The sequence below is a fragment of the Diachasmimorpha longicaudata genome, chromosome 11, assembly GCF_034640455.1.
Source record: "Diachasmimorpha longicaudata isolate KC_UGA_2023 chromosome 11, iyDiaLong2, whole genome shotgun sequence".
Taxonomy (NCBI): Eukaryota; Metazoa; Arthropoda; class Insecta; order Hymenoptera; family Braconidae; genus Diachasmimorpha; species Diachasmimorpha longicaudata.
The window spans coordinates 4476634-4498246 of NC_087235.1; the positions used below are offsets into that span (position 1 = coordinate 4476634).

The 21613-nt window shown below is 38.9% G+C and overlaps 1 protein-coding gene across 2 annotated transcripts; it reads left to right on the plus strand.

The window, feature by feature from the left end:
- Window positions 1-3774: 3774 nt before the first annotated feature.
- LOC135167125 (zinc finger protein 768-like) lies at window positions 3775-21408 on the plus strand. Of its 2 annotated transcripts, none has more exons than XM_064129974.1 (2): window positions 3775-4129; window positions 17478-21408. In XM_064129974.1, the coding sequence occupies exon 2, from the start codon at window positions 17562-17564 to the stop codon at window positions 18999-19001; it is 1440 nt and encodes a 479-aa protein (XP_063986044.1). In that variant the 5' UTR covers window positions 3775-4129; window positions 17478-17561; the 3' UTR covers window positions 19002-21408. The 2 variants fall into 2 exon arrangements, with proteins under 2 accessions (XP_063986044.1, XP_063986043.1); XM_064129973.1 differs by lacking the exon at window positions 3775-4129 and adding an exon at window positions 7960-8928.
- Window positions 21409-21613: the final 205 nt, after the last annotated feature.

Sequence of the window (21613 nt, forward strand, 5' to 3'; positions counted from 1 at the left end):
CGCTAATATCCGTGAGTTGTGTGCATGCAGACATCAATCTTCTGTTCCCCCGCATGAGCTTGAAAATATCATTTCTCGTACTGTTAAAAAAAATTAATTGAATTTAACCGAAGAAGGTCTGGAAAAAATGGAAAAGGTCGATCATTTTCTGAATTTCAAGGCTTCAAAATTCTAGAACGCTCCGGACGATTTCCTAAAAATTGTGTATCGCATACCATTGAAAATTGATTCAGAGTATGGGAAAATTAATATTAAATTGAGGATAACAGATTAACGAGGAACACTGCAATTGTGTTTAGAAAAATTGCCAACGGTTTTGCGGGCATTATATTAATAGTAGTGGTGGTTGAGCCATTATTTCACTCTCAAAGATACATGAGTATACAATATATCAGGGACTGAATTGACTATTGAATGAAGAAATGTTCCGCACCCATGACTCTTCGTTCGAATTCCCACCGACCCCCCACATTCCCATACTATGGGGCCCAGGAGAACTTCTAATTTTGGCGGGAGACTGTAAAGCCCGCGGAGAAAACGCCTGCGCAGCCTCACTTGCAGCTTGCCCAAATTCCCACACAAACAATGATAATGCTTGCGCATGTGCCTTCTTCAAATTCCAACCCCTCGTGTTCTACGTTCCCCCGACAAACCCAACTAGAATTACCCCTCCTCGTTGCCTTAATGACTCCCTCCCTTCGTACTCGAAAAACCAGCTCCTTTATTTCCGTTTTTTTTTTCTCAGTCTTGTTCAATGACACAATGAAATGAAATAATTCACGCACCTGGGGAACGTAAATTCCCCCATACTCCATCGTGGGAGCCTGTGATTTTTTTCAGACAGGTTCAAAACATTGCTATTTTAAATTGCATAGACTGTTTACAAAAAATCAAAAGACCCGATAAGTCCGAACGTTTTACGAGTTTATTTGTACACGTGCATTCAATTCAATTTAATAATTAAGTTGAAAATTCCTGGATGAGATTATGAATTGATTTTCATTGGGGAAACTTTACCGAGTGTTTCCCTTGGCGTATTTTATTTTCCCCGCATCGATACAAATTTAGTATTTACAAAAAACCAAAAGACCCAATAAATCTGAACGTTCCATGAGTTTATTTGTACTGAATTCAATTCAATTTAATAATTAATTAGAAAATTATCCTTCGCGTATTTTACTTTTCCCGAATCGATACAAATTCTTGTGAATAGCCAGAGGTATAACCGTAGAATATGCTTAATGCGTACGAACTTACGCACCGAGGTCACAAGACTCTGTGATCAGATTCCAACAACACGAAAGTTTTAGCATATTTAATCGATTCACTGGTATCGATGCGTAGCTATCGGTAGCAGTCATCAATGTATATATATATGTCCATCGGTTGATTATCTGCAATTCAAACCGTGCACCCAAACCGCCAACACTGCAGTCTTCAATTTTACCCATTATTTTATTTTTCAGTGAGTGATGAAGGCCAAACGAAAAATTGTTAATACCAATTTATTTCAATTTTTTTTTCTTCAAAATTTATCAAACACTTACAACACTCATTCGTCCCTGTGCACCCTGGTATTGCGCGAAAATACGCACCCCTTGTTTTCCCCCAGGGATAAAGGACATTCAGGTGAGCACGTGACGTCATAAATACTTAGGGGAGAAGAGAGTACAGTGTAGAAGAATATGTGTTAAAACAGCTGCCTTGAGTTTTCTCACGAGTTCAAAAGCCATTGCGAGACAATTGAACTTGATTCCGATCCTTCACAGCCAAGTCCAAGTATAAATATATGTGAGGGGTAAATCATAATGGGGGAATTTTGCGTCCCAGTTTAATATCAAAGAGAAAAAATTGAAATTTGCTGAAGGGGCCGAAAGAAGATAGTGACAAAATTTTATAAACGTGAAATTTGAATGTAAATATTGTGAGAGGGAAAATATAAACAATTTTGGCTGCGGTTTTTCCCATCGAGTCGTTTCCGCACTGAGAGACAAAATTATTGTTGCGAAATATACATTTAATTCAGGGAAATATTATTTTTTCAATCGTTTATGTCTGAAATCGAGTAAATCGCTGACAATTCTGATTAAGTTTGAATTGCGTTAATTATATTGTTCGAGAACATAATCATATTAATAATAACTTTGGGCGAATTCTTCAAAATTTTCTCTCAAAAAAATCAGAAATTTCGAAAAGCTAAATGATTAATAATTGAGTTCATTTAGCGTCACGTACAAATTACTCATTTTCTAGAGTAATATGATTATCGTAATTTAAACCTGACTCGGTCTCCTTGGGCAGTGGATATTTGGCCAAAAGAATTTTTTCTTTCCGTGCGTAATGGCAAAGCAAATTTGAGTTCCGTAATTTTTACAGAATATTCCTATCAATGGAGAATAAAATTCGCACTGATATTCATTGATAACGACTGCAAGTGGCAATGATCGGGTCATTGACGGTAGATCTGGGGTGAGAAGAGATTCAGCACTTCTCCAATGGAAAGCATCAGTCTAAAGTCGAGCCCTGGCACCATGAATTATGCACAATTCTCTGAAATAGTATTTTTTATGCAGTATAAAGACAGAATCGGTCTGACCCAAAAGTGAAATGCGCATATTTCCCCTTGTTTGGATGATAAATGAATAAGTACAACCACACTTCTTCTTATGTATCTATATATTTGCATATAAAGTTAATTAAGTGAACGATAAAAAAAATCGTAATTATAAAGTTGTACGAGAATTGTGTGGAGTGAAAAAAAAAATTCAACACCTGATTGCAAAAGTTCTCAATTTACAATAACACAAAATGAACAGAGAGGGATTTTATATATTTTTTTTCCCAAAGATCCTGATGTTATACTCGGTGGTTGTCTTGTTCGTAACCCCTCAGTTAATTAACCACTGCACCACTCTTGTCCACACTCGATATATGTGTGTATATACGAGGTGTAAGAGAGGAACATCGACGATAGCAATTAAATTAAACTGAGAGATCTTGAGTATGCGATAGGGCGAACAATTAATCAGTGCCACGCCAGCGACAATCGCACACTTCATTAAATACTTTTTTTTATTGTTGGTAATTCACAAATATTTTCAATAACGAGAACAATGAAATTGTTTAAAAATTACATGAAGTCGTGTACGGATACAAAAAATCCGTAATTCCGTAATTTATCAGTCAAAACAGTATTCAAGAAAAATTACGTAACTTTTCCGCAATTCTGGAGCGAAATGCGATTGTCGGAAATTTTACTGAATTTTTCCGGAAAATTCCTATTGAATCGACTGTGAAAAATAACGACACCCTCGTGAATAATTTCCCCGTCGATTCCCTAATCCCTCATCAAACTGGGAGATCGGTAATTTTTACGGAATATTTCTCGTCCTGTAGGACAATGCCAAAGGACGTGATGAAACATCTCAATAGTTAAACGGTAAAAAGTGAGAAAAAGATAAAGAGGGCGTTAGCTAAAGTACGGGAAGACGTAAAATCTCCCCACTCCTAATGGAATCTCTCTTTTCTCCCCCTCTATGAGCCGTCCTGTCGCGTGTCCTACCTCCCACTTGAGCTCCAGCATATGAGCGTACACTAGCCTTCATTCACTATCAAATCACTACCACAAACACACGAAATCATACAGTCTCCTCCCTCTTCTAGTTTTGCGGGTAAGGGTGAGAATGTTGCACCGCCGGGCGGCCGTGGGGGGAGAGATTATAGAGGAAGGTATACGAGGGAATGAAGCTAGTGTAGGTGTAGAGTGAACCCACCGGTTGCACATACCACCAGAGATATACCTATACTCGACGACTTGCATGCGCGATGCAAAGTTCGACAAAGTTGGCGTGCCCAGTATTATTTCATCCGTGAGAAATTCCCATTTCCAAAAAATAATATCCACCTCCACACCCAGGATAAGCTCACTTTCGTTTGAACGTGTGCAACCGCTCGTCGAAGCATTTCTCACGTCCCCAGAGAGTTGAAATTAATCGCGAGTGATGAAAACCAATGGTTCCGGTGATAAAGTGATAAATCTGTGTTGAGAAGAATGTGAGGGATCAGCTGGACGCTGATAACTGCCAATTTTACCGGTGTCAATAGTGTCACACTGTCAGCCACACAGAAGGTACGACATTACTCAACGTTTCATAATTTATGGGTAGGGAAATACAAAGGAAGCATGTGAATCATCAACTTTCACATTCTTCGATATTAGCGGGGGTGGATGGTGGCGGCGATCATATCGATACTGGCGCTTAGGAAAAAGTATGGAAAATTCCATGAGAGAGAGAGAGAATAAGTTGGAATTACGGAGCTTTTCGGTAACTGGGGAAGTTGGGAATTTTATGGGACGTTAGAGTCATTCAGAATTTCACAGACAATTTTCGAAGTGTTCTGGTTGTAAAATAAAACGGGGAATTCACGCGGAGATTTGAATAACTTCAGCTTCGGGTCAATTTTCAAATTTTGTGGCTCGGGATTTTTAGTTTATTTTTATTGGATACAGTTCAACCCCTGGCATTCGTCACTTCCGATATTTATCGAAGTGACGTCGCTCACTTTATCGATATTTTTATCAATTAAAACGCCGTGTGTTGAGAAGACCAGAGTTTTTTGAGGTATAGTCTATGTTCTGAGATTGAAAATTACGCGAAATATAAAAAATAGTGAATTCGGTTACGAGAAAATTCAAAAAGTTCGTTCGGTCTTCCGTCGTTCCTTAAGGAGGCGTTCCATGCAACGTTCCATGAAAACATAAGGAACTGTTCCGTAATTTTCACTGAATACTATTTTGACTGCCAAATTATTAATAATTTTTAAAGAATTTGTTTCTCCGTGGACTAACATTTACGGAACTTGAGTTCCCTTAGGAATAAGAAAAAAAACTGAAAAAATTTCGGTACCGCAATTTTTCACCAAAAATTCCGATAAAAATTACGGAACGCACCGAAAAAATTCCATAACAGTTCCGTAAAATTATCCTCCCCTAGATGTCGCTCTGGAATTATGAAACAAATACGTAATTTTTATTGAATATTTCTCTCCGTGTAGCGCCTCCATTTGCTAATGTTTTATGAATGACATTACCGTCAGTTAGAAAGCCTCGTTAATAGTAACTAAAGCGTCTCATCTTTACAATCACCGCAGGAGGCAATTTGTAGGTAGTAAACACACCAACCATTGTGTAAAACGGATGTTACAGTGTATTGGCATCGACGAAAGTGGCATTTTCGGTGAGAATGACCACCCGCTACTGTCCTGAATTTGGTCAGCGATCCGTGTAGTTGGCCTGGGATTTATGTTGTAGGTGTCAGTTTGAAAAGATGAGAGGGAGAAACACGACTCGGATGGTGAATACCTCATCCATTATATCGCGTAACAATATCAAAGACCGTAAAACCTTAAAGTCGTCTTCAACGGAGAATGATCTCGTAAAAAATATGACTTTGGTGTCATTTATTCCGCTGTCGAAATGTTTAAACTCATTGGGATCGTGCGTTATAATTTCTGTGTATATTTCAAGCCAAAGAATTCAACAAAGAGCCATGAGAAATATTATTGTAGAAATATGCAAAAACAACTGCTTCACCTTGAGACAAATTAGAATGAAAGATATTGAATTATCGGCGCGTTCTTGCAATGGAGATTTAAAGTAAATAGAGTGACAAGTAAACGGTGCCTATTAGTATATACAATGACTTGAAATTGCTCACGTGCATTTGCTTTTCATTTATAGGTATACGTGTATTCCGTTAGACACTGGAGAATTTCCCGGAAAAAAAGTTCTTAAGAAAGACGCGTTTCTTGCATATGCCTATTCTATTTACTTATCGATGAGAGAATGTCTCCTTGAGAAGGTCCCCGCCGGAGAGTGCATTATCCACTGATGCATAGTAGGAAATATTGAGTAAAAATTACGAAAAATAAAAATTACGAGTTCAATTTTCCGAAATTTACGTACGAACGGAAGAGAAAAAATTTAAAACGTTCAGTGAGTTCACAGATTTATCGCAAAACGGCGGACGATTTATTGCGCGAAATATTTCCGATTTTCCAGTTTTCCAGTTTTCCAGAGAAATAATATTCGGTAAAAATGACGGAAGAGTCTCGCACTTTTTCAGAGAATTTTCAGGAAAAAGGCCAGAACGTTTCAAAAAAATGTCGAACGTTCAGTGAACGATTCCGTAATTTTTACCAAATACTGTTATGACTGGCAGCGGAAAATATTCAGTTTAAAATTACGGAACTCGCTGTCAGGTCATCGATTACGAAATTGACGTGGAAATTCTACGAAATTATAATTGCAGAAGTTTCCGGAAAATTTCCGATAACAAGAAGTGGATAATTTTTATTCAGTATTTCTCTCACTGTAGTGGTAATGCGTTTTTATTCTGATAATATTTATTCAATTTCTCCCTCGGTTTTATGAAGATGAAAAAAACGCAACTGAAAGCGTAAAGATGAATTGCAAAAGTTGATCGATTGGGGCAGATGTCATCGTGGGGATTTTTTACTCAAGAAGTTGTATAGGTACGGGCGCGTGGGCTTAAGATCAAACAGCTGGATCATCTTGGGCGTGTGGCATCGTCTTTAGTCGCATGAGATATTCCTTTTTTCTGGCGTGAAAGGCACCCAGGTGCATTACCGTGCCCGTATGTATACTGCGAGGGTGACGGTCATCGCCTTTTTCAGAGGGCGCGTGCTGCATTTTCTTCTTATTCTCCATCATTTTTCTTTTGTGAAAGCCATAAGTGAGTGAAAAACTTGTCGAATTGTGTCCTATTAACGCTGTATTTTAAAATATATCGGTTTAGCGTGGGTTGACGCATCAATTCATTACACAATTTAACTGTCTGAGCACACATCTATCACGCTACTAGTCCTTTATCAACATCCTGCTCCGAGACTTATCACCAACTAGTTTGTAATAATTGTAAAATTATATTGCTATCATAACGCGAAGGTATTGCATAAAATTTCGATAAATATCCATTACTATTATCCCGGTATCAACAAAATAATAATTATCATTACTATCCGTCTAAAAATTGATCACTAACTAGTCGTATCAATTTTCGCTTGGATTTTTCCAGGTGCAATAAAAAAATTAATTATTGAACCGAACATCTTCTATTCTTTGACCAACAACTCACATAAACTCACACTAGCTCAGGAAGATGAAATATCCGTAAATTGAACTTAATTTGTTCAGAAATGCATAAATAAAAAAAATAGCAATTGCAATCGCATCATTTCCGTCCAGAAAGGATTGTTCACTGAACGTTCCCTATTTTTTCTGGAACGTTCAGGACTTTTTCCGCAATTTTTACCGAATATTATTTTGACCGGAAGATCACACCACAGTAATATAATTTTTACCGAATTTTTCCCCCGCGCGTAAACCCCAAGAATTCCCAGGCGTCTCATTTGATTTTATCCAGGTCCTAAAAAAATCGAGACAATACCATTTGCAGCTCTCGTGCAATAAAAAAGGAGCAAATTAATCCCTAAATAAGTGTGAATATAAAAGGATACTAGTCGAAGCAAAAGAGAGGGAAAAACAAGTAGAGGCGTGGCCGTGAATGTGTGTCGGTGTTCCTGCGCCCACCTCGTGTCTACTGATCCCTCACTATAAGACTACTCGTGGAGACTATATTTCCCCAATCCCCACCCCGGGTCTTTCTCTTTTATCACGGCATATTGCCGCACAAACGGGGGTGGAGGTGGCCGTGTGTGACCGGGCGGGATTGAAGAACGGCGACAAGGATAGAGGGGGAGGGGTGGGGTGGGGGGAGGCATATGTTCGACGTACACAGAACGCACGACGGAATATTTTGTAGTGGTGGGGTGGGGCCCAAGGGGGGACGGAGAGGAGGGGTGAGCAGCGGGTATTCCGGTATTATCGTGTGGGAAGCCGGCGGGAGGACACGTGGTGGGGAGTCCGACGATACCCGAAGGGGAAACTCACATGAACAAACCCTCGCTACTACGGATACTAAAACAGTCGGCGCGAGACCGCGCTGCCAAGACTATCGTATTGTCTGTACATAAATTTCCTTTTTCACTGAGTAATCCGTAAGACGATCATCGAGTAGGAAAAAAAAACATTGGAATATCGAGGTGTTAGTGTTGATTAAACGCACTGAAAGTAATAAATGAATTAATGTTTCAGTTTTAAAATGCAAGTTAATAAGTGCATTGATAATATATCGGGACATTTTCATCATTTCCAAGAACTTTGTCAATAGTGTGTTTATGGATGTGTTGATTCAACAGATAAATACACACATTGTGCTCAAGTCATTCAGGATAAGTTTCTAGTGATAATAAATTCTCAATCTGGTGCCAGTGATATTGGAATATTCATTGATTTTATCGATGGGAGAATAGCGTCAATAATAATCACGAATTTTGGTGAATTATTTACATGTGTCTCTACGAATTTCAAGTTTATAAATTTTCTCTGATGCCTGTCGTAATTGATACCGACAAAGCCGGTGTTTCTTTGAAATCGGAAGTATCTGACATGGTGATCATAAACAATACGGTGAATGAGTGAAATTTGATAGAGTCAATTCAATATTTTACATCCATCATTTGGGTTCATTTACTGGAAAATACTCTCTGGTCACCGTCCTTGGATCGTCCACCTCCCGCACCAGAGGCATTTCTCTTGCTGTGATAACAAGTGTTGTACTCGTAACTCCAGAGTTTCATCATGAAAGTGTACTAATGATAATTACAAATTAAAATTGTATAGTTAAACTGAAAATCAAAAAATATTTTCAGACGTTTAATTCAATATATATGTATATATATATATGGATATTTAAATTATTCTGATAATTCCTGCGTGCAAGGGTGACTTTATCAGGTGTTTATTGGATGCCACGTATCATCGAGCATTGATAACATTTTGCACCGGTAAGGATACAATTATCCACATTTCTACTCCCCACATCCCATATTACTGACACTTAAGTACTCCAAAGTTTCCGACTATAATTTTTTTTAATCGATTTATTGGCACCAACACTTGTTATTATTTTCCAGCAAAAATCGTACATTCTGCGACGAGTGCGGAAAAGTTACATTTTCTCACATCTTGATAAAAAAAATCCCCCAGGAGATTGCATTGAATAATTAATGTGATGAGTGGTGGGTCTTTATCAGCGAGAAATAATTTTGAAAATCAATTGCGTCATAAAATTTTAAGATTATTCGGATAATAGAGGCAGTATAAAAATATCATCGCTATTAACTTCGATCATTTGATAATGATAACTCATCGGTAGATAGTAGTCACGTGCACTGAGACCTCCGAGGGCCTCGGGCAGTTTTTTTTTTTATGGTCGACGGAGGGAGCGCTGTGCTGGGGCTGTCCGTTTTAACCCAAATCAACCAAGCGTTGTGCTAAGCGTTAAGCGACGGAAGTGGAGCGTATGCAGGATTGCAGTGTTGTTGATAATGATCGTACTGATGCCGAGAAAATCAAACTTTACTCTCTTTATCTGGATAGGTGTTAAAAGGGAGTCCCCTTTTGTCCTTGCGTATCGCCAGACGTGTATGTGTACTACTTCCGTTGACTCGCTTCACTTTTAACCACACACGCACCTTCACGGTTCGCAGACGCAACGCGTGCTCGACGTCACGCTCTTGTAGGTTCGCCATTTGACCCTTTGACACTACTAATTTATTTTTCCTGATCTGGTATTCCTATTGAAGTTCTGAAGAAGATTGTCTCTGCCGTTTTCGTTAGTTTCTTCCACTTCTTTGACGGTTTTATTCGCTACGAATTCCGGACGTAATTATACAGTTGGATTTTTTTTAATCTTAAGATTTTTATCGATCGATTGTTGATTTTTTGGGATGGTGATAAATAAATGATGGATTCATTGATTGGTTGAGTGATTTGTTGGTGAGAATATCCACAGAAATTCCGGGAAAATTATTTCTATCAATATTTTCGTGGATTTTGATTGAAATTTCGAATGTAATTTTCTAGCAAGGTAACAGGGGACATGAATGTCATGAGAAAGTACGGAACCGAACGTGGATGATTATTCGGTAACGCTGTACAGGTCATAGTTCATTGCTATTGTTAATTCACAGACGTATAAGGATGAGCGATGTTAGTCCGTTAATGGAAACCATCGATTCTTCACCACTGATGTCATTAAAATCGGAATTCTTCGGTTGACATTAAAAAAAATTTATAACAGAATTAAGAGGAAAAGTAATTATAAGATTTTTCTGTATAATAAAAACCATCGTCCATCACTGTGTAAAAACGAGAGAAGGGGTGTTAAAAAATAGTAAATTGCATTACCCCGTCAAGGGAGAGAAATGAGTATTTATATTGAGGAGAAAAACGTTGTGATGAAGTAACCGGCTGATCGTGATTCTTTATTAATTTTCTCGTGCACATAAGGATAAGAGGTTTCTCCGGGCCATTAGGTTAATTTGACCCTAAGCTCCTGCAGGTGGATAATAGTAGGTGGACCGCGCCCTCTGAGGGCTTCGGGCGCTCTGCGATTTTTATCGATTCTCAAATCGTTACATACCACGTACCCATCGGACGAAGCCGCCGGCGTGTAAAAGGCAGCAGTGGTGGGCCTCCACCGATGATCGAACGTGAGCAATCACGATTCACGACGCGCGGCAATTAGGAAATCCATTCGGGTGTAATTGCGCGAATGGGAAGACCCGAGCAATGAGGAGCTACCGTGCTCAATCAAATCACACCGAGAGAAAAATATTCTAAAACAGAAGGATCATTTTATAATCATCTGCAGAATAAGAAACAATTTAATTTATGATCTTTGATTTTTTTCTAAATTTAGTTAATAACCAGTTTTACAGAAATTTCATCGAACTTCGTGGTGAAGCCATTTCGGCCCCTTTTTTACTTGAAAATAATAATTATACATTTTATTTTTTACAAAAATTTGTTGCAAGTACTTGCGAGGACTTGCAACTGGCCATCGCCCCGGGGCCTTCAGTCACTTGAAAATATTTTTCTCTCAGCGCATAAATTACAAATTATTCTTCATTTTTACGATGGGAAAAAATATTTAAAAATCAAAAACTCACGAATGAACGGCTGAACCGCACCGTCAGATCGAGGAGAAAAGATATTCGGGTCACGTGAACTGACAACGCCTACATATCAAGATCGTGTGAATTTTTCATCCGAGGGCCAATGAATTCCTGGAATATTCTACCCAACGTTGGATAATGAGTTTGGGCTTCTATAAATGTGCGTAGGTGGTCGAGGGCGAGTGTACAATATGCATACACATACAAATACTGTACAGAGAGTCCGGAGACATACGTCGTACGCCAGGCCACAGGTGTTCCGTATAATGGACGTCGATGGAGCCCGGTGATATTTTATCCGTTACCCTGTTCCTCTCTCTTTTCCTCCTTTACCCAATTCTTTTAAAACCTCTGTGGACCGCGTAGAAAGTCCGGTGTATATACACGCGCTTGCGTAAAGTCACCAGGCCTCTTTCGTCTCACGCGTTCAACGCAAAAGAAGTATTTATACATATAGATATATATACATATATATCTGTGTATGTTTGTATATAAAGAGAGTTTGTGAACTACTAGACTCAGACTCTTTCTACCATTCGGCATTTATTATTCAGTGAAAATTCGAGCGAAAATTCCAGGGGGATTATCATCGATTCACTTCAAATTTTATCGTCTGATAATCACTAGTCTTCGACCTTGGCCGTGAATGATTGTACATCTCCGGATGGGGGTCTTGAAACACATGCGGTTGACCTGCGAGTCAAATGCGGTAAAACTGAGATTCTCAGTGTGGCTTGTGATAAAATCAATATTGTCACTTCATCACCGTTATTCTATTACCGGCGAGCGTTGCTGCATTAATTTGGATGATTTTATTTACATTTAATTCCTCTTTAATTTTGCCCTCAGCAATGCCCTCGTCATTTAATTCTGTACATTTTTTAAATTTATAAATCATAATGCGAGTGACGTGGGATCGTCTCTTGCTCTATTTCATAGTGAAATGCTTTCCCTTTTGATAGTGTAATCATTCCAACGTGAGGTAAAATAAATGGGGAGAGGTATCCGCGGAAAATCCGAGGAAAAACTGCAATCGACAGACGACCCGGGATTCTGTGTATATAGGTCAGAGGATGCGCGTGGCCAGTATCGATCTTCACTACCCTCCACGAGTTCAAGTTCGAGGTCGTACCAGGGGCGCTGGCATCTACTCGAATACTAACCGCAACAACATACTGTAACAGCATTAAAGCTGACCCACTACTCGTTGAAATTTCCGAACAGCGGTGGTATCGTCTCTTTTTTTCCCCCGAGACTTTTTATTGTTCTCCGTTAGAGCAATTGTTTACGACGTAAGTAAAATGCACAGTGAGGGAAAAATATCATAGATTTTGCGGAACATATGTTATCGAATGCTATTTCATTGACGTGGGCTGCAACGCGGGGAAAATAAGCGAATGACTTTAGAAAGAATAATTGATAAATTTGAAAAAAAAATTTCCCGCCGAATTTCCGGAAAAGTGGCGCGAGATTTGAAAGGAAAAATGACCAGGTTGGCTGAACAATTTTGTCCGCTGATGAATAGAAGTCAAAAAGATTTTATTAGCGATCACAGGCCGAGTTGAATTCAAGATCCAAGGCCTTCGAGCGCACCTGTTACCCAAGTGGAGAAAGAAAGCGGTTTTTCGAGAATGAGACACAGCAATGCTGGTCCACCCACGGATCCTCTTCTTTATCTCCTTCTCCTTCTCTCGAGAGATTTTTATTTTTATTTTTTTACCCTCAACGCGGCTTCTTTTTTCCTCTCGTTTGTACTACAAACTTTGAAGTCACCTTTAGCCTCTTTCGGCATCTTCTTTCAGTAAATAATACACCGGCAATAAATTTTTTTTCCATTTTAATTTTATTCGTTGTAAATCTGAATTTCTCAACGAACGCTCCTTGAATACATTTACATCCTGGGTTGTGAATATATCAGTGGAGATTTGCGCGTCATTTCCAAAAGCCGCTGGATCGATCGGTAGCCAGGGATGTGGCTGTAGTTGTGTCAGGCACATATTACTAGCCAGCGTGGCGTCTCCACAAAGTTTTCCTCCCCCGCTTCTGTCTTTTTACCATCTCCTCACTTTATCGGACTTTCCACTATAACGCCTCTGACATTTACAGCCTTGGGGGTTGCCCTTCTCTTACATCCAATCGATTGGACAATCATTATAAGCCGTACCTCTCATGCCACTCAGCCAGAAAATTCAGGAGAGTCAACTCCTCTGGTTATTTTTATTTATTTTTTTTTATAAATAGTTCTCCCGAATATCCTCCACCCCCTACTCCCCCTGGAGAAAGCATTGCAGACGTGAAATATGGTATACTCTATTACTCTGTCCTTCGAATTTAATCTCACTCATTCTGGGAAGTGGCTAACCCAGATTCCGGAAGTTATTTTTTTTTCCTCTTTCATTCATTCGTATCTCTCATGTCATGAATTTCCATTTTTTCGTAGATAAACTGCTGTGAAAAAATCCAATTGCTATTGAATCTTAATTCGCTGAAAAATTACGTCAGATGCGTAATAGTTATTGAGCACTTGTCTCACTGCGTACAAAAATTTTTTAACAGTGAGAAGCATCAATCACGTGGCATGACAGTCCAATTATTGAAATTGGGATGTCGATGACAGGCCTTTAAACCCCTTTTCTCCAACTTTATTCAAAATTCTCATACGTAAATGGGCCATAACTTGAATATATACACTTGCAGCTTCACTGCTCCTACTGTGCATCTGCCAAGTTCTCCTCTAGCGTCGTAATTTTCCAGTGTATAACGCCATAATGCGCCCATTTTATGCGACAATTATTGCAGGAGCGGCTATGCAAGTGCAACTTGCTGAACTCCGTGATGCCCTGGTAAAAGACTGGACAATTTGTTGTACGTACCGTGAGCATTAGGGTGGCCGCACAGCGTGAAAATCTTTTCCTCTACCTTCTATTAACGTTTATGCCTTTTCTCCCTTCTTTTGTTGAATTTTAACATTTTTATTTTCTCCTTCACAAACTTGATAATCATTTTTTATTTCAGTATTTCTTTTTTCTCCTCTTTATATTTATCAAGGAGCTCTGAAGAAGGATTACTACTTAACGCGGTAATGACGAGCGGTCGGCAGATGGCGGATGTGATAAAAACTTGCCTCACAACGTCGTCTTGTATAGCCGCTACATATAATAAGTCCCCGCCAGTTGATCCTCCATTTATGTTATACAAATGAAAATTCTTGTCAAATCAATACCTCCGCTGTGAGAAAAAAAAGAAAATTTAAGGGTTCAGTGAAATTGCTTAAAATTTCGGCTCATCGATTATGAGTTCGATTGTTAAGGCCCGATTGGACAGGGTCAGGTGATGACAAGTCGCCATCATAAATAAATTGTTGAAATAATGGTTTTACTAGAATCAAGAATAATTATCAGGGCATGAAAACCATTAACGAAGCGCGGTAATTGGGTTTGGTAACTATTAAATAATTATTTTGGGTGCAACCTGTAATGGCAGTGTGAGGTGACGTATCGATTTTCGAATAATTCCAACCGGGCCTTGAACGAAAAAATAAAATTGATACTCCATAATCATATCTTAAAATAAATAAATAACGTAAAAAGAAGGAGAGAAACGAAGATGAAGAGGATATGATGACGATTCCGAATAAATTATTCAGCAATTATATTCTCATTTTGAAAAAATTGTTGAAACTGTTAATTTTTTCTGAATTATTATTCAGATTAAAATTAATGAAAGTGAGAAATGGCAAGGTCTTACCATTTGGGGAGCAATGAAAAAAAAAAAGGCCGCGCCTGTTCCAGTGAATTTAAATTTCTAGTCCTTATGGATCAATCTCCCTGAAATCGGCGGGGAACTGTTCATCTTCGAACGGTAAACTCTATGGTATGTGGGATTTCACTGGGGTCTCTCTCCTCACTGGTTGCGAATTCGTGGAAGAATTAAACGCGAAACGTGAATTGCACGCGCATTTAACTTTCACGGGTGTGCGTAGCTAGAAAGCCCTTACCTCGCACTTGAGGTACTGGCGAGTTACAAATGGAATCGAACTAGCGCCGTTTTATTATCATTAGTCTCACGTGAATTATTGGAAACGATGAAGAGCCCTGCCACTTTATTATTCATTACAAAAGTGTAATTGAATTTTTTTTTAGAGTGTAAATTGATGCTGCTGAGTATGGAATGAGGAAATTAATTTTTTTTGGGTAAATTTAGCAAATGTGCGAATGCTACTTCTGCAGTTTCAATCACTTGGGTGACGGGGGCGGTTAATTTACGCAGCGGCAAAGCTCGCCCGTTGATCATAAGAGCAAATATAAATCGTCATTTATTACTGCAGACGCTATAATCGCTCGGGGCATGTAGTAACCACATCAAATAGATAAGTGCAATATTTCAAATGACGTTCGCGGAAAGATATTCAGTAAAAATTACGGTACAATTTCTGTGATTCGTAATGGGGCTTTGGAAAAGAATTAGCAGTTTCGAAACGTCGTTTCGTTGATATCCTCAATCCATTAATGAATTTTTCGCTTCTCGTGCGGAAAAAAATTTGATAAGATGAACGGACAGCATCAGCTCTGTCGTATAATTAGTCTCTTTATTTTGTTGAGAAAAAAAATCGGGTCTTAACGAGTTTCATAGTACCTCTTGGTCGCTTGGTTTCCCGAGCTTCGTAGAAAGTGCTACAAAAGAGAGTAGAGAGCAAAGGAAAAGAGTAACAGTGTAAAATTACCTGGAAGCCGTTCTTCACTGAGTTAACGAGACACGCTGGTGAGGCCTAGACATGGATGCAGTCATGTGACTGGAAAATCCACATCAATTTTATCCCGCACCACGAGGTCATCACGATTTTCCAATTGTGCAATAGTTTATAGTTCTTCCCAGCGCTGAAAAACCAAATTTTTGTTTCATGCATCACGAGAATAAATTTTGGATAAAAAACGGACCTCCAGATGGGCCAAACGTGGGACGAAGTGACAATCAACCACTTTTTAGGTCAAGTTTTATTGGAAAAATGGGGTTTGGGAGGGTAATTTTTGTTCGGAAAAATATTTTCAATAAATATTGGACCTCCAGCGGGGGAAACGTCCAACGAGATGACGATCAACAACTTTTTAGTTCCAGTTTCGTTGGAAAATTATACTTGGAAGGCAACTTTTTGGGATAAAACTAATCATCTTCCCTCCTTTCGCCCCCTGGGGGTCTAATTTTTACCTAAAATTTCTTTCCGTGTAGATTTTCGTACACATGCGAGATGATAAACCCTCGAGAAAGATCAACCGCCTTTCCACCTACGCTCACGAGATTCCTGCCTCAACCTGTTCCAAGCCAGTTTCGTTCTTATTTTCTATCTCATCCTGGCTGCAGCCGAGAGACGCCTGGTTACAGGTGCTTCCCATAGGTATTCTTTTACTCATCCCGCAACTACTAATCCTCTTGTTCCTTCTCCGCACTCTCGGCACCGTAGAAATTGCAGTTTAGAATACTTTTTTCAATTTTCAGTTTCAATTAAAAAAAAATGTTCGTCTCCTCCCCCTTCAGTTCTTTCACTTCCTCACAACTGGATAATTGAGAGATGTTTCGAAAAGACATAGACAAAAATAAATGTACTCCTGGCGTGGTGTGGAGGAGTCTCGGAAACAAGTGTGAACGCCCACACCAAAAGACCTGTTTCTCCGTAAAGCTTTAACTTTCATGGCATTTTTTCAGATACGTGTTTACGAGTAGGCACAAATCCCCTCTTCATCTCTTCTCACTGATCCACACTATAGGTATATTCTCCCGTGTTAGTCTCTCGGCGATGTGGTATAAAGCCAAATCGATGCTTACAGAAAAGGAGCTAGCGGGGAAAATCAAGCGTACAGTAACTCGTTAAAAATTAAATTGAATGCATCCCATCACGCTAATTGGTTATCCGAGATGTTGATACGATATCCTTGTAACAAATCAACGTCAATAATTGAACTCAACTAATCGATTACGCTGAATATTTCGGATTTGTGCTCGGGTTTCTATTACATAAAAAATTGAATGACTACGATACGTTCATTCACTTTGCAAAATACTTTTTTGATTGAATAAAATTGTGTTTTTACACGAAGGGGAAAATTCTTTAAACGTCAATTCATTAATATTCCGTAAGCTGCCAGTCATTACAGTATTCAGTAAAAATTAGGGAACAGTTAAGCATTTTTTTAGTGAACGTTTTATACTTTTTCTTGAACGTTTTGGATATTTTCCTGAAAGTTTACTGAAAAAGTTTATCTGTTCCGTCATTTTTACCGAATAATGTTTCCACTGGCACGTTATTTTTAAACATTTCTTCTCTCTGTGTAAGTGAAAACTCCCGTATAAGAAAATTTATGATGATTTGTATGTTGCAGGAGGAAACGGGAGCCAGTACGGTGGTAGCCGGGGGTGCGATAGGCGGTACAGAGGGCCCAGGCGGCGGGTGCCGCATATCATCAATGACGATGGCCGAGAGCGTCGTGGAGGACGCCGCGGCCGCGCCCCCGGGTCCAGCAAAGCCGCCACCTCCCTCCTGTACGAACAACAATACATTAGCAGCAACGGCAAATCGAAATCATCGAGCACTGCGCAAACGAAGACGACTCAATCAAGTTTTGGACGATCTCCAAGCCCACAAAAATCCACCCAACGAGTGTGAAACTAGTTCAAACAGATTTGAATCAACATCACTGGTATCCGAAGAGGAGGAAGATGTTTTTGGATCGCCGAGATCCGATCTTCCGAGTCAATTTTCAACGAAAAACCTCAAGGACGAGCCCGCAGAGCTGCTGGACGATCTCGAGCCATTGGAGAACTTGGAGTCACAGACCGAAGACAGATTGACTATTGATCCCAGCTACAACAAGCACCACCTTCCAATAAGTCTTCAAAGAAATAATCATCATCATCACCATCATCATCGAGTGCCGTTGAAATTTTCCGGCTGCAGTTGTATAAATTGTTCCACTGCAAATACCGTAATGCTGCCTTCACCCACATCACCACAAACACCTATGACACCCCTGAATTTCACCCCGTTGACGCCAGTCTCTCCATTATCATACAGCTTCGAACAATATCTCCACACAAAGTACCTGCCTACCCCTGATGAGAGAAAACGCAGTCACTCAGACTCAGATGTTGGCGCTAGTTGGGATCAAAAGCCACTCTGGCCAAGATCACATACACCAGGTAGTGGATCAGTGGAGAGTGACAACACCACTAGTCCCCAAGAATCGCCCTTAGACCTTTCAATGAAAAATTCACCGGTCGAACGGCCATCGGCCCTTCAGCTCATACCCTCAGGTGTCACTGGAGTTGTGACACGCGGATCAGTCAGTGTGCCAGTAGTACGTGGTGATGTTGCATCGCCAACTACTAAGGAAAGCGTTGCCTTCAGGTATAATTTGGAAGTGTCCCCAGTGGTCGAGGAAATGCCCCCCGGTGCTGATGTTGCCTATGTGTGCCCAGTTTGTGGACAAATGTTCAGTTTACATGACAGATTAGCTAAGCATATGGCGTCGAGACACAGGAGACAGGGGCCAAGGGATGCGTCGGCGAAGGCGTATCGGTGTGACGTTTGCAATCGTAGTTTTGCAAGGTCCGATATGCTGACGAGACACATGAGGCTTCATACAGGTATCAAGCCCTATACTTGTCGGGTATGCGGACAGGTTTTCAGCAGATCCGATCATCTCAGCACTCATCAGAGGACTCATACGGGTGAAAAACCGTACAAGTGTCCACAGTGTGTGTACGCCGCATGCAGAAGGGATATGATTACGAGGCATTTAAGGACTCATGCTAGATACGTCGATGGACAGACTAAAACCGAATCTACTGATCTAGAAAGTCCCACTTATCCCATTGACTCAATGTCCAATCTCAAAACAGAGTAAATTTATGCTGAGACAAATTAAGGGTTTATTTTTAGAGGTATGTCTTTAATTATGGTATGATGATAGTGGTCTGACAATTTTCACCGCAACATCCCTTGTACTGCAGAAAATTTTTCCGGTAAGAATTTGTTTTAGGGGGTGACGAGAAAGCAATTTCCAGTGTCAAGCCAAATTGAATTAATTCGTTTGGATTTTTTTTAGAATCTGTGAGAAAGTATTTTAGACTTCACTTGATTTGATGTGAAAATTGGACTTAAGTAAAGACATTATTCTCTAAAAATTTCAGTCTTCTCAGTGTAATATTCCCTAATACGTCATTTATTTGAAATCCCTTAAAATAATCTGCTCATTTTGTCGAGTACTCTAACTCTACTCAAACCTTCCGGATTAACGTCATTGTGAATAACGAAAATTCCAAATTTTCATGGTAACAATTAATGAGGGTTTGAATAAATAAAATCCCACCCGAAGACTGCCCCACCTGTGTTCGTCCGCGGCAGATAGACGGCCAAACAGTATTATCCCCATGTATCTCTCACCGGTTCATCGTTCACTGTAACTTTTATCTTTTTATTGTCGTCGCCAGTGTCGGAGAATGTCAACATTCATTCCACGCCAATTGTAATATTTACTCAACATAACAATTTCCATCTCTAGCCTATTTTTAGTAATTCACTTCCATTGAGTGTCGCCCCCCCTCCTTTTTTTCTCTTTTTCCCCGAAAATGATTTTCTGAATGGAATGACTCACTCAGTAAATCCATGTAACGCCACGTATGTGCTCTTATGTAAGATTTTTTCATAAACAGTGCCAAATTATTTGATTCTTTTCGATTACTCTTTTAATAGTACTAAAGTGTGCTACATCGGTTTGATTTAATTTGAAAGATAATAAACAAAATTGCGTGCGATCTGATCTGCTCACAGGTCGGAGGAGAGGAATTGACAAGTGGGTTGTTAATCGTTCAATTGATGCCAATATAACATTGAAATTATAAATCGAAGATTATTAGTATTATTGTAATCACTCTTATAAAAAAAATTTAACACGTTGAGTTAGCCACATTCGTGCCTGCGAGATTGATTTTTTTTACATTACTATAAACAGGTGGATGACATATTAGTTGTTAAGAAAGTGTGTTTGTTTGTTGTTTGTTTTCATTATTACGTTCCTCCTAAGGTATGATTTTTGTCTGTTACATATGAATCTTTGAATTGTTGAGTCCACGAGTTTATAAGATAACCAGGCGTTCAATCCTATAAAAATTATGACTGGTGGCTATTTCTTCGAATGTCCCATGAAGAAAGGGGATGAAATTTCTATGACGTCCATATTCGTAGATGTATTTCGATATTTTTGTACATCAGAATTTTTTTTCCCTTTAAATTATGATGAAACTGAGAGATTGATCGGTAAATTGTCAATTTACTTTGCCATTTTACTTGCCTTTAGACTTATTAATCAATCGTTGAACGAGTGTGCCGTTTAAAAGAATTTTTAACAGAAAAAGGGGAGGATTACGTTTATGTCTTCGGGCAGAGTGTGAGAAAACTGTGCCAGACAAAACGAAATTTATACGAAATATATGCTTTCTGTAATTATAGTATGATTGTGACAATTCAATCGTTAGCCATATCCGAAGATTTATGAAGCATCTAAAGTACTCCTGTTTAGTTATTAATTAATTATGATTATTATTTCTTGATTAAACTTAAATAAGTTGTTAAGTAGTTTCTCATGTTTAAAACTTCTGTTATTTATTTTGTTATTCTCTCCTCTCTTCGCTACTACTTAATTATTTTTTTTACTCAAAGAAATTGACCTAAATAAATCGATGAAAAAGCGAAAAAAAAGAAAACGTTTTCCCGTTGATATCTTGAGACATTCTTCAATTCGACGATGATTTTGTACCTTAACTCATAAATTATGTCGTAACCTAGGAATTGATGAAAAATAATACATGAAAAATTTACAATCCTCCAGTGAATCCTGTCAGCAATTCTCTCTTAACTTAATATTATTTATTAATGATGGTGAGGATGATCATTGAATTTTGTAGGTCTGAGAAATGCGTACGAGGTGATAAGTGGAATAAATTTTTGGTGGTGAGAAACAGTCGTGCCTTGAAATAGCGGAAAACTATTCTATTGAAGTATGTCGATGAGCATTGTAACATACATATTCAATGGAGTTTGTAGGTTTAAAGAATCAGGTTAATCAAAACAATGTGATTGAACTGAATTAGCTAAGAATCAGAGGGATGATATTATCTATAGTTTCTAAATTCATACATCTGTTTTGTTTATCGACGGCTCATCTCGGAACAGGAAGGAGAATCGTTATATTATTCATGTGTATATGTAAAAATAAAAATGATCAACTTCCAAGGGAAGAAAGTGAAAGATAATTGCTCATACCTTTTCTATTGTCTGCCTATCCCTCGTCCAATGGCGAAAATTCGCAAACGCTCTGCGTAAGTGGAAGTTGGCGCGCTGGGTACGATTCGTTACTACTGATTTTCTAAATACGAAAAAAATTCTTAAAAAATTATTTAAAAAATATTGCAGAATTTATTTCCATCATTCGCAGCTCTCCACTGGCATGCGTTATTT

Coding starts and splice junctions, on each gene's coding strand:
- LOC135167125 (XM_064129974.1), top strand. CDS start 17,562: ATGACGATGGCCGAGAGCGTCGTGGAGGACGCCGCGGCCGCGCCCCCG.